The sequence below is a fragment of the Stegostoma tigrinum genome, chromosome 40, assembly GCF_030684315.1.
Source record: "Stegostoma tigrinum isolate sSteTig4 chromosome 40, sSteTig4.hap1, whole genome shotgun sequence".
Taxonomy (NCBI): Eukaryota; Metazoa; Chordata; class Chondrichthyes; order Orectolobiformes; family Stegostomatidae; genus Stegostoma; species Stegostoma tigrinum.
In genome coordinates, this window is record NC_081393.1 from 19864467 (window position 1) to 19878141 (window position 13675).

Sequence of the window (13675 nt, forward strand, 5' to 3'; positions counted from 1 at the left end):
CTACTCGGAGCATTCCGCGGCAACGAAGCCAGGCCAATCCTTCGCAACACCGGGGACAGGTAGAACCTCAGTAAGTAGTGACACTTGGTGTTTGCGTACTGAGGATCTACGCACAGCTTGATGCAGCCGCACACAAAGGTAGCCGTCAGGGTGAGGGTGGCGTTCGGTACGCCCTTTCCCCCATTTCCCAGGTCTTTGTACATGGTGTCCCTGCGGACCCGGTCCATCCTCGACCCCCAAATGAAGTGGAAGATGGCCCGGGTGACCGCAGCGGCACAGGTCCGGGGAATAGGCCAGGCCTGCGCCACATACAACAGTACCGAAAGCCCCTCGCACCTGACAACCAGGTTCTGACCCGTGATGGAGAGGGACCGGAGCGTCCACCTGCCCAGCTTCTGCTTCAATTTGGCGATACGCTCCTCCCAAGTCTTAGTGCACGCCCCAGCTCCACCAAACCAAACACCCAGCACCTTCAGGTAGTCTGTCCTGACGATGAAGGGGATGAAGGAGCGGTCGTCCCAGTTCCCGAAGAACATGACCTCGCTCTTACCCCTATTGACTTTGGCACCCGAGGCCAGTTCAAACTGGCCGCAGATGTCCAATAGTCTACTCACCGACCGACGATCGGTGCAGAAGACGGCGACATCGTCCATGTACAGGGAGGTCTTGAACTGAAGGCCTCCGCTGCCTGGGATAGTCACGCCCTTCAGGCTGACGTCCTTCCTGATGGAGGCGGCGAAGGGCTCCACACAGCACACGAGCAAGGCAGGAGAGAGTGGGCAGCCCTGCCTGACTCCAGATCTAACAGGAAAACTGTCTGACTCCCACCCGTTGATCGAGACTGCGCTAACGACGTTGGCGTAGAGCAGCCGGATCCAATTGCGGATGCCCTCCCCGAACCCCAATTTGGAGAGGATGTCCCTCATGTAAGCATGAGAGACCCTGTCGAAGGCCGTCTCCTGGTCCAGGCTGACGAGGCAGGTGTCCACCCGCCTGTCCTGTACGTAGGCGATCGTATCCCTGATGAGCGCGAGGCTCTTGGCGATCTTTCTGCCCGGCACAGCACAGGTTTGGTCAGGGTGAATCACTGACTCCAGGACAGACCTGACCCGGTTGGCAATGACCTTGGCCAGGATTTTGTAGTCCACGTTCAAAAGTGAAATGGGACGCCAATTCCTAATTTCTTCCCTCTCCCCCTTCCTCTTGTAAATGAGGGTGATAATGCCCTTCCTCATGGACTTGCACATTTCCCCTGCCCGAAGCGCACTATCGTACACCTCCAGCAGGTCCTGGCCAACCAGGCCCCACAGAGCGGAATACAGCTCGACCGGTAAGCCGTTGCTTCCGGGAGTCCTATTCCTCTGCAAGGACTTGAGGGCTCTGGCCAGCTCGTCCAGGGATATCGGCCGGTCCAGCCACTCCCTCGTGCCGTTGTCTAAGACCTCCGTGATAGACGACAGGAACGATTCGGAGGCCGTGCTGTCCGTGGGCTTCGTGTCGTACAGTCCGGCATAGAAGGATCTGCTGATCCTCAAAATGTCGGGCCGCGACGACGTCACCGAGCCGTCGTCCTCCTTCAGCCGGCTAAGCACAGAGCTCTCCTTGTGCACCTTCTGAAAGAAGAAACGCGAGCACGTCTCGTCCTGCTCCACGGAGCGGACCCTGGACCGGAAGATTATCCTGGAGGCCTCCGCGGCGAAGAGCGAGGCTTGCTGGCCCCTCACCTCGCGGAGGTCCTCCGTGACATCGACCCCCATCAACTGCAGAAGGAGCAAGTTCTGCACCCTTTTCTGGAGCCGCGACAGCTTTCCCCGCCTCTCTCTTACCTTCTGAACACCCTTGAGGACAAAGAACCTCTTGATGTTCTCCTTCACCGTCTCCCACCAGTCGCCTGGAGACTCAGAGGGGTTTCACGGTTCTCCAACCGGCGTACTCCCTCTTAACCTCCTCGACGTTCTCTGGGGTCAACAGAGTCGTGTTGAGCTTCCACATCCCCTTGCCGGCCGGCTGGTCGTCCTGTAAGTGACAGTCGGCCATCAGGAGGCAGTGGTCAGAGAAGAACACTGGATCGACGCCGGTGGACCTCACCGAGAATGTCCGTGACACAAACAGGAAGTCTATCCTTGAGCGGATAGACCCGTCTGGCCGCGACCAGGTGTACCTCTGCTGCGCTCCGTCTGCAGGGGTGCTGAAGACGTCGAGCAGCTTGGCGTCCTTCACCGTGCCCATCAGGAATCTGGACGTGACGTCGAGTTGACTCCCCCCACCCGCTGTCCCCATGCCGGATCTTCCATCTGCATCAATGATGCAGTTGAAGTCTCCGCCTAGGATGACCGGCCTGGACGTAGCCAGCAGGGGTGGAAGCCGCTGCAGGACGGCCAGCCGCTCACTCCGTACCGCTGGGGCGTACACGTTGATCAGCCTCAGGGGAGCGTTCCTGTAGGTGATGTCAGCCACTAGGAGGCGCCCCCCCCCCCACCACCTCCTGAACTTGAGAGATGGTGAGGTCGCGCCCCCGCAGCAGAATAGCCAGGCCCGAGGAGCGACAGTTGTTAGCCCCGACCAGATTGAAGGCCCACAGGTCTTGGCGCCGGACCATTTCCCGTACCTGCTGAGGTGCGGTATCCCACACTCCTGCAGAAACAGGAGGTCCGCCTTGATGGTGGTCAGGTAGGCCAACGTGGACACACATCTCGCGGTTGACTTGACGCTGCGCACATTAATGCTCGCAACTCGTACCCCCATTGTGGGCAGTGAACGCAGTACCCTCCCCAAGTCCAAGGTCCAGCCCCTCCATCTGTCCCTTCATGCCCATTGCCCGGGCTGGACGCTCTCCGGGCTCAGGAAACCGTCCGTGCTGCCTTCCGGGTGGCATCCCCCCATCAGGGGTGCGGAGGCAGGAGGGTCCGGCTCCGAGTCAGGCTGGAGACGCGCTGTTTCCTCCTTCCCGCCTGGAAGTTCCGGGGGGCCCTCCAGTGCTCCAGCGGCACTTGACTGGGTGTCGGAGGGAGCCTCAGGACGCCTCCCGTCACCTGGAAGCGGGGTGCTGCTTTCCTTCCCCCTCGAGACCTTGAACTTCTGCTTCGGGTGGGCCCTCTCCGAATCCTCCTCGTCAGAGGAGCTCTTATAGCCCCCCTGTAGCTACCTCTTCCCGCCTGATGGTTGCGGTTCCTGGGCCCGTCGACGCACCTTCCTCCTCGCTTTCGGGACTGTTGTCCACCCCCCTGGGTCGCCTGTCGCCGCCTCCATTGGCTCCGGGTTGTCGGGGGGGGGATCGGAGCCTGCAGGGGTGCTTTGCTGGCCTCGGGCCCATCCTGCAGGGCTGGGCCCTCCTGCACGGCCTAGCCCTCCTGCACATTAGTGGGGTCCTTGCTGGGCCCTGGTGCCTTCCTCTCCTCCGGGGGGGCTGGCCTCGCATTTCCCCTGCCGGCGACCTGGGCGTAGGTGGTACCCCGCCGCGGGCATGCCCTATAGAAGTGGCCTGCTTCCCCGCAAAGGTTGCAGCTTCTCTCTCGTGGGCAATCCTTTGCAAGGTGTCCCTCCTCCCTGCAGATGGTGGCTTTGCAGTCGGCCGCCATGTGACCTGACCTACCACAGGCATGGCAGACTTTAGGTTGCCCTGCATAGGTCAGGTAGCCCCTGCTCCCGCCGATCGCGAAGCTGGACGGTGGGTGTGCGACATTCCCATCTGCGCCCATCCTCAGTGTCACCTTGACCTGCCTCTTACTCGTCCAGATGCCAAAGGGGTCCACGATGTCAGTTAGGTCCCCTTCCACCTTCACGTACCTTCCGAGGAAGGTCAGGACATCAACTGCTGGCACATGCGGGTTGTACATGTGTACAGTCACCATACGGCTCCTCTGTGCTGGCATCACAAACAGTGGGACAGCGGTCAATACAGAGAGGGGGCCCTCACCTCCTTTCTCCTTGAAAACCTCCAGGAAGCGCTCGCAAAGCTTGGCACTCCGGAAGGTCACATCGTAAAAACCTCCTCCGGGGAAATCCTGCAGGCAATAAATGTCCGCAGCAGCAAACCCACAACAGTCCAACAGGACCCTCTTCACGAAGAAGGTGCGGTCCACAGGTGCACCTTCATCCACCTTCTTTACAGAAACACGGATGGTGTTCCGGACCCCCTGACCTGGGGCACGAGCACTTGCCGCAGCCATCGTTGCAGGTTGGCTGCTCCCCTGAACCAGCGTTAGGCCGAAGCCAGCATTAAGATCCACTGGTCGCAAGGGTGCACAGCCAACCCGACGTCCTCCTTTCACCTCCAAGACAGCACTCTCATCCTCTCAGTCCACAAGAGAGTGGGTCTTTATTGTGTTCGAGATGTAAGCTAGTTCACTGAGCTTGCCGGTTTGTTCCCAGATGTTTCGTCACCATTCTCGGTAACATCAACAGTGAGCCTCCAACGAAGTGCTGGTGTTATGTCCCGCTTTCTATTTATCTGGTTAGGTTTCCTTAGGTTGGTGATGTCATTTCCTGCATTGGTGATGTCATTTCCTGTTCTTTTTCTCAGGGGATAGTAGATTGATTTGGAGCCAATGTGTTTGTTGATGGAGTTCCGGTTGGAATGCCATGCTTCTAGGAATTCTCGTGCGTGTCTCTGTTTGGCTTGTCCTAGGATGGATGTGTTGTCCCAATCAAAGTGGTGTCCTTCCTCATCTGTATGTAAGCATACGAGTGATAGTGGGTCATGTCGTTTTGTGGCTAGTTGATGCTCATGTATCCTGGCGGCTAGCTTTTCTATCTTCTATCTTTCTATCTTCAGGATACATGAACATCAACTAGCCACAAAACGACATGACCCACTATCACTCGTATGCTTACATACAGATGAGGAAGGACACCACTTTGATTGGGACAACACATCCATCCTAGGAAAAGCCAAACAGAGACACGCACGAGAATTCCTAGAAGCAAGGCATTCCAACCGGAACTCCATCAACAAACACATTGGCTCCAAATCATACTACTATCCCCTGAGAAAAAGAACAGGAAATGACATCACCAATGCAGGAAATGACATCACCAACCCAAGGAAACCTAACCAGATAAATAGAAAGCGGGACATAACACCAGCGCTTCGTCGGAGGCTCACTGATGATGTTACCTAGAATGGTGACGAAACGTCTGAAAATGAACCTTCCAGGTCAGCAAGCAAACTCACACCAGAATCAAGTCTGTACCACCAAAAATACACTACTGTCTACGCTATTTATGCTTTCCCATTAGCCCCATAGGTTTGAATGTTATGGCATTTCAAATGCTCATCCAACTGCTTTTAAAAACTAATTGAACTGCAAATGCTGGAAATCTGCAACAAAAACAGAAATTGCTGAGCTGAGGAAGGAGTACTGGATCCAATCCAGTAACTCTAATTTCTTTCCACAAATGCTGCCAGACCTGCTGAGCTTTTCCAGCAATTTCTGTTTTGGTACTTTATAAATTTGTGAGGTTTCCTGCCTCAACTACTCTCTCAGGCTGTGCATTTGAGTTTACACTGCTCACTTTGAAATTATAGCTCCTTGTCATTGACTCCTCAACTGAGGAGAACAGCTGCTTTCTATTCATCTTGTTCATGTGCCTCGTAATCTTCAATGCCTCTATCAGGGCAGCCCACAACCTCCTCTGCTCCAAAGAAAACAACCTGAGCTTGCCCAGCCTCTCTTCATTGCTAAAATACTTTTCCCAGGCAACTTCCTGGTGAATCTCCTTTGCACGCTACTCCAGTGCAAATCACATCTTTCCTGTAGTGTGGTAACCAGAACTGCACCTCGTGCTCCAGCTGAGGCCTAAACAAAATTCTGTACTTGTCCAACATGACGTCCCTGCTTCTATAATCTGTGCCACAAGTAGTAAAGGCTAGCATCTTATATGCCTTCTTAACTACTTTATTACCTTGTCATTCCACTTTCAGTGTTATGTAGACAACCCCCAAGATCCAAGTCCAAAGATGTGCAGATTAGGTGGATTGGCCATTGAGAATGCTGGTTTTACAGGGATAGGGTGGAGGGTGGGATGCTCTTTGACAGGTCAATGTAGACTTGATGCGCCAAATGGCCTGCTTACGTACTGGAGGAGTTCTGCTATTCTTCTGTTCCTCTCTGAAGTTCCTAGTGTCATGTAATTCATTAACTACTGCCTTGTCTTGTTCCTTCTTCTAAAGTGTATCTGCTCACATTTATCAGTGTAAATTCCATCTGCCACTGATCTCCCCATCTGACCAATCTATTCATATCCTATTATAACGTAACATCATCCTCCCCCACAAGCAGCTGACCATTCTCTTATGTTATCTGCAAAATTATTTATCAATAACTTCACATTCTCGTCTACATCATTTATGAATATGACAAATAAGGGACCCAGCACTGATCCCTGTGGTACACCACTGCACAGCAGGCTTCAGTCACACAAACAGCCTTCCACCAGCATCCTGTCACTAAACCAGTTTTAGAGGGAGCTTGCCATGTTACCCTGGGTCATAAAGAAGGAAATAGTTTCCCTCATGGGACCTTGTCAAATGTTTTGGTGAAACCCATATAAGCTACGTCAACTGCTGTCCCTCATCTAAACACTTGGTCACCTCATCAAAAAAAATTCCACTCATTTTGTTGGGCACAACCTCCATCTGACAAAGCATCTTACGTGTCTGAACGGAAATTAATTCTCTCTTTCACAACATTCTCCAACAGATTCCTTACCACTGATGTTAGACTCACTGGTCTATAGTTCCCTTGTCTATCTCTGCCACGTTAGCTGTCCTCCAGTACTCTGGCAGTTCCCTGATTTAAAAATTTGGGTCGGGGACACTGTAATTTCCATCCTCGACTCCCACAGCAGTCTTGGATACAACTCATCTAGGCTGTGGATTAGGGCCTGTTTGGGACCAAGGGGCCAATCTGTGCTTGAAGCTAGAGGACATTGGTAGAGTGCCTTTACTCAGGAGAGGGCAGATGCAACTGCAGAATTCAAGAAGTACTGTGAAGTTCTTGAGCAGACTGAATTAAGAAGTGAGGAGGTATTGGAAGTTTTGGCAGATTTAAAAATTGACAAATTTATTATATTTTGACTGAGTGTGGCATCAAGGACCCTCAGCAAAATTGGAGTCAAAAGTGTTTCCCAGGAAGGAAAAATCTCTGCTGGTTAGAGTCTTACCTGACACATAGCAAGATGGTTGTTGGAGGTCAGTCCCCTCAGCTGCAGGTCATTTCTATCGGTGTTTCTCAGAATAGTGTCCTAGGCCCCAGCTGCTTCAAAACAAATTTTCTTCCATAAAAAGTTCAGAATTCGTAATGTTTTCTGATGATATTACAATGTTCAGCAGCATTAGCGACTCCTCAGATACTGAAGTATTCAATGTTCATATGCAGCAAGATCTGAATAAGATGAGGCCTGTTACTAACAAAGTAGCAATAACGTTTGTGCCCGGCAATAACTATTTTCAACAACATACCATCCCACCTTTAACTGAGATAGCAATACATCATTGAACCTACTTCTATCAATGTCTTGGTGAATACTGTTGAGGAAAAGGTGAAATGGCCTAGTTATGTAATACATTAACGACAAGAGCTGGGAATCCTGCAGAGAGTAACTCGCCTTGTGACTTCCCAAAGCCTGTTCGCCATCTACAAGGCTCACATCAATAGTGTTTTGGAATACACCCCACTTGTCTGGATGGCTGCAGCCCCAACAACACAAGAAGCAGAACACCGTCTCGGACAAAGTAGCCCACTTGCTTGGCACCACATCCACAAGCATTCACTCCCCCCATCACTAACACTCAAAGCAGTGCATACCGTCTACAAGATGCAGTCCAGAAATTCACCTTAAATTTCACTACCTCCCCAGCACTTAAAACTAACGTTTCCCATATGGGGGTCACGTTGTATTCAAATTATAGATCTGAATTTTTTATTGTTTTTATTGATTACTTTCATCCTGTTTTCTCTCATTATCCAATCTTTCTTCTTTTCATTATTGGATAATGTAGCTGAATGGACATTTGAGTTAAATATTCTAATTTCCCAGGTAGACTTTGAAATTCTCATTCACAATTCTTCAACTTGATGGAGATGCTTAATAGCTAAGTGTGGTCATACAGATTCTTGGTGCTCCGTCAAGGATACTGTTCTTTGTCAAGGCTTAACCAGGAGCAGCGTTGAGTACAAAAAAACTCCAAAAAGTTGAACAAAAGCAAATTAATAACTTAAGTTGATCAAAATATTCTCTATTTATTGAGTTTGTTTGTTTTTCCTTGTCAGTAGTTATTAAAGTCATAGAACTGTACAGCATGGAAACAGACCCTTCGGTCCAACTTGTCCATGCCAACCCGATATCGGAAATAAATCTATTCTCCTTTGCGTCTAAATCCCTTCCTATTCGATTGTAATTGAATCAGTCTCCACCACATTGTCTGGCAGCTTATTTCACACTTACACCAACCCCTGGACCGAAAAAGTTGCCCCTTGGGTCCCTTTTTAAATCTTTCCCCTCTGAGCGTAAACCTATATCATCTAGTTTTAGGCTCCCCGACCCCAGGGAAAAGTCTCTTTCTATTCACCCTATCCACGCCGCTTGTGATTTTATAAACTTCTATAAGGTCACCCCTCAGCCTCCTATGCTCCAGCAAAAATAGCCCCAGCCTGTTCAGCATTTCCCCATAGCTCAACCCCTCCAACTGTGGCAACATCCTTTGTAAATCTTTGCTGAACCCTTTTAAGTTTCACAACATCCTTCCTACAGCAGGGAGACCTGAATAGCATGCAGTATTCCAAAAGTAGACTAACTAATATCCTGTACAGCCGCAACATGACCTCCCAATTCCAATACTTAATGCACTGACCAATAAAGGCAAGAATGCCAAATGCTGCCTTCACTGTCCTGTCGACCTGTGACTCTCCTTTGTATGCAAGTGTTGCCCTGATTTGTTCTCCCAAAATGCAGCACCTCACAGTTATCTAAATTGAACTTCATCTGCCACTTGTCTGCCCCTTGGCCCACCTGATCAAGGTCCCCTTGTACTCTGAGGTAACCTTCTTCGCTGTCCACTACTCCACCAAGTTTGGTGTCATCTGCAGACTTACTAACCATACCTCCTATGTTTGTATCCAAATCATTTATATGACGAAAAGCAGTGGACCCAGCGCCAATCACTTTCGCATACTGTCGGCACAGGACTCCAGCCTGAAAAGCATCCCTCCAACCCCCCTGCCCTCCTCTGTCTTCTACCTTTGAGCCATTTCTGTATTCAAATGGCTAGTTCCCCCTATATTCCATACAATCTAACCTTGCTAACCAGCCCACCCATGAAGAACCTTGTGGAACGTCTTGGTGAAGTCCATATAGATCATGACCACTGCTCTGCCCTTATCAATCCTCTTTGTTACTTCTTCAAAAAACTTAATCAAGTTAGTGAGACACAATTTTCCACACATAAAGCCATTTTGACTATCCATAATCAACCCTGCCTTTTCAAATACGTATAAATCCTGCCCCTCTGGATTCCTTCCAGCCACTTTCCCAACACTGCCAGGCTCACTAGTCTATAGTTCCTTGGCTTTTCCTTACCATCTTTCTTCTATAATGGCACCACGTTAACCAGCCACCAATCTTCTGGCACCTTGCCTGCGGCTGTATCTCAGCCAAGGGCCCAACATTTCCTTCCCTTGCTTCCCCCTCAGTTTTTGGGGTATACCTGATTAGGTCCCACGGATTGATCCACCTTTATGCATTTTAAGACAGCCAGCTCCTCTGTAATGTGGACATTTTTCAAGATGTCGCCATTGATTTCCCCACATTCTCTCATCTTTCTCTTTCATTTTCTCCACTCTAAACACTGATGCAGAATACTCATGTAGCATCTTCCCCCATTTTTTGCAGTTTTACGCATAGGCAGCCTTGCTAATCTTGAAGGGTCCTATTCTCTCCCTAGTTACTCTTTTTTTATCCTTAAAGAATTTAAGGCTCTTTGGTTTCTTATTTGCCAAAGCTGGTTATACCGAACATCATTATATTTTACTTTATAGAAAAAAATGATTTCTTTCACCATTGCCTTTAATTTCCATCCTCAACTATTGTTTAAATTGCACATGACTTTCCAAATTCTGTGTCTTGTTTAGTATTAAATTGACTTTGTATCCTCTACATGATAAAGATTGCATGATTCTGTCTGCATAAGGCTATTGTTACTCCTATTTTAATCTCACAACTAATGAAACACTCATTCATGACGTTGCCACCATTAGTTCAAATTATTTAATAGTATTATTGTCAACCTTGCTCTACCTGTCAAACCTTGGTGGATCCACAATTCTACCTGTACCCTGTCATATTTGTGTGTAGCTCAACTACCATTTGAGAGCTTGATTGACCTGATTGGCTCATGCTCCTAAGTGACTCCAATTTAAAATTCTCTTCCTCAAGTTTAATTCTATTCATTGTGTAAACCTCATTGTACTCCTCAATATATTTATTGATTTTTTTTTGCAGAAAGTCATTGAACTCATGGAGAATGGAAACCGAGCAGACAGTTCCAAACTTCTCCTAAATCTGGTGATGGGGAAAGGCTCTGTGGCTCGAAAGATGATGTGGGAATGCTTTGTGAATATGCGCCATAGGTTACCGAAGTTGGATAAAATACTTAACGAAATACAGGAACTTGGTATGTTAAATCACAGTGAACTCAATTTCAGATTCCAATGCTGTAGATTTTGCTAAAATGTTACAAAGATTTGATTTCATGGAATCTAAACGATTTAAAACAGGGCTCGAAGCATTTGAGAAAATGAACATGGCCCAAGGTTTATCTGAAGTCCCCAGCAACCTGAAAGGTAAGAGATAAAGAAATGGACATTTCAAATTGTTTTATTTCGCTTCTGAAAATGTTTGATTGTAGAGGTTTGGTATTTCAAGGGTTTGCTTATCAAATGTTTAGAGTCTGGGAAACTCGATTCAAAATTATTCATAGCCATCCCAAGTTGTCAATTGTTTTGAAGAGATTCAACCTACATGAGAAGTCATATAAATCATATGTTGTAAAAATGCAGATGTTGTGATATTTCACCAAATCAAACTGTTTATCACGTCTACTTTGAATCTTACTTTATACAGGATTTTTTATGTATGAGCTTAGGACATTTGCTTCATTAGCTAGGCGAGCATTCTTGGCCAAAACACAGTTAAGAGTGAACTGCAGTGGTGTGGGTCTGGAGTCACACATATTGTAAAGAGTATGGATTTTATTCTCTAAAACTCATTAGTAAAATAAATAGGTTATTGTGACAGATAGTAGGAACTGAAGATGCTTTAGAATCTGACATTACTTTCTGAAGAAGGGTCTAGGCCCGAAACGTTAGCCTTCCTGCTCCTCTGATGCTGCTTGGCTTGCTGTGTTCATCCAGCTCTACGCCTTGTTTGTCTCAGGTTATTGTGACAATTGACCGTGTTTTTGTAGTCATCCGCACATTCGCTATTTCAAAAGTGCAGACTTTTATTGAATTTAAACTTTAAACTTTAACACCTCCCATAGTGGAATTTAAATCCATGTCCCCAGAACATCAGCCCAGGTTTCTGGATTGCTAATTGCATGACATTACCCCATGCCAAAGAAACAGATCTAAGTTCTGCAGTCCTGCCATGTCAGTTGTGAATGGTGGTGGACAATTGAACAACCCACTGGACGAGAAGGCTCCACAAATATCCTCATCCTTCTTGATGGAAATGTCCAAAACATCATTGCAAAAGGTCAGGCTGAAGCATTCACTATAATGTTCAGCCAGAAGTGTCATCTGATGTTCCATCTCCGCCTCCTCCATAGCTCCCCAGTGTCACAGATAACAGTCTTCAGCCAATTTGATTCACTCCACACGATATCAAGAAATGGTTGAAGGCACTATCGGCTGCAAAGGCTATATGCCTAAACAACATTCTAGCAATAGTACTTAATGAAATTCCTCTGAACTGCCTCCAATGAAATAGAGCATAGAACATTACAGCACTGTACAGACCCTTTGGCCCTCGATGTTGTGCGGACCTGTCATACCGATCTCAAGCTCATCTAACCTACACTATTCCATGTACTGAAAGATTGTGGTCCAGAACTTGCTGCTCCCCTAGCCAAATGGTTCCAGTATAGTCACAACACAGCATCTAATTGATAATGTGGGAAATTGCCCAGCTATGTCCTGTACACACAAAACCGAGCAAATCCAACTGGCCAGTTTCCACTGCAACAGTCTTGATCATCAATAAAATGTTGGAACGTGTCATCAAACGTTGTTATCAAGCAGGACCTGCTCAGCAATAATCTGCTCAATGACTGTCAGTTTGGGTTCCGCCAGGGCCACACAGCTCCAGACTTCATTTACAGATTTGGTTCAAACATGGACAAAAGAGCTTGAATTTCAGGTGAAGTGAGAGTGGTGGCTCTTGACATCAAGACCACAATCGACTGAGTATGGCATCAAGGAGCAGTAGCAAAACTAGAATCAATGGGTATCAGAGGGCAAGCTCTCCACAGGTTGGCATCCTACCTGGCACATTGGAAGATGGCCATGTTTGTTGAAGATCAGTCGTCTCAGCTCCAGGACATCTCTGCAGGACTTCCTCAGGGTAGGGTAGTGTCCAAGGCCCAACCAGCTTCAGCTGTTTTGTCAGTGATCTTTCCTCCGTCATAAGTCAGGAGTAGCAGTGTTTGCTGATGATTGCCCCATGCTCAGCACCATTTGTAATTCCTTAGATAATGAAGCAGTCCATGTGAAAATGCAACAAGATTTGGACAGTATCAAAGTTTCAACTGACAAGTCTCAAGTTACATGTGCACCACACAAATGCCAGGCAACGATCATTTCTAATCTCGTCACCAACCCCTTGACATTCAGCGGTGTTACTATCACTAATTCCCCACTGTCAAAATCCTTGCGATTACCACTAACCAGAAACTTGACTGGATTTGCCATGTGAACACCGTGGCTACAAGACCAGGTCAGAAGCTATGAATTCTCGGATAAGTAATTCACCTCCTGACTCCCCAAAGCCTGTCCACCATCTACCAGACACTATTCAGGAGTCTGATGAAATACTTGTGACTTCCCTGGATGAGTGCAGCTCCAACAGCAATTAAAGAAGCTTTAAGAAGCCACCCAGGACGGGGCAACCTGCTTGATTAAAACCTCGTCCACTTGTTCCATCATTGACACCGAGTTGCAGCATTGTGTGTGATCTTCAAGATGTACTGAAGAAATTCACCTTGAATCCCAACACCTCTCTGGCATTCAAAACTAACATTTCAAGATGTACTGCAGAAATTCACCAAAACAGCAGCTTCCAAACCCACAATCACTGCCATCTGAACGGTCAAGGACAGCAGATAGATGGAAACACTGCCACCTCCAAGTTCTTCTCCAGCTGTTCCTTCACTGTCTCTGGGTCAAAGAGCCCAGTCGGATCCTGCCTGACTGAAACCCTGCACGCACGGGACGGTATCCCAATGCACTGTGAAATCCTGTGCACGCCTGGCAGGATTCTGGTACATCATGAAACACCATGCATACCTGGCAGGATTCTAGTACACTGTGCAATCCCCTTATGATATTAAAAAATACTTTTGCACCATTGTCATGTTTACTATATGGATACTAGACGTGTGCACGTTGTTTTGAGTCTG

At 48.0% G+C, this 13675-nt stretch overlaps 1 protein-coding gene across 3 annotated transcripts in view; it reads left to right on the forward strand.

The window, feature by feature from the left end:
* Positions 1-13675, forward strand: part of LOC125461497 (NACHT, LRR and PYD domains-containing protein 3-like) — a 98822-nt gene that overhangs the window by 52784 nt on the left and 32363 nt on the right. For all 3 annotated transcript variants that reach the window (XM_048550347.2, XM_048550348.2, XM_048550349.2), the window contains 2 exons: positions 10501-10672; positions 10776-10841. In XM_048550347.2, the coding sequence (XP_048406304.2) occupies positions 10501-10672; positions 10776-10841 (238 nt within the window). The remainder of the gene's footprint in view (positions 1-10500; positions 10673-10775; positions 10842-13675) is intronic.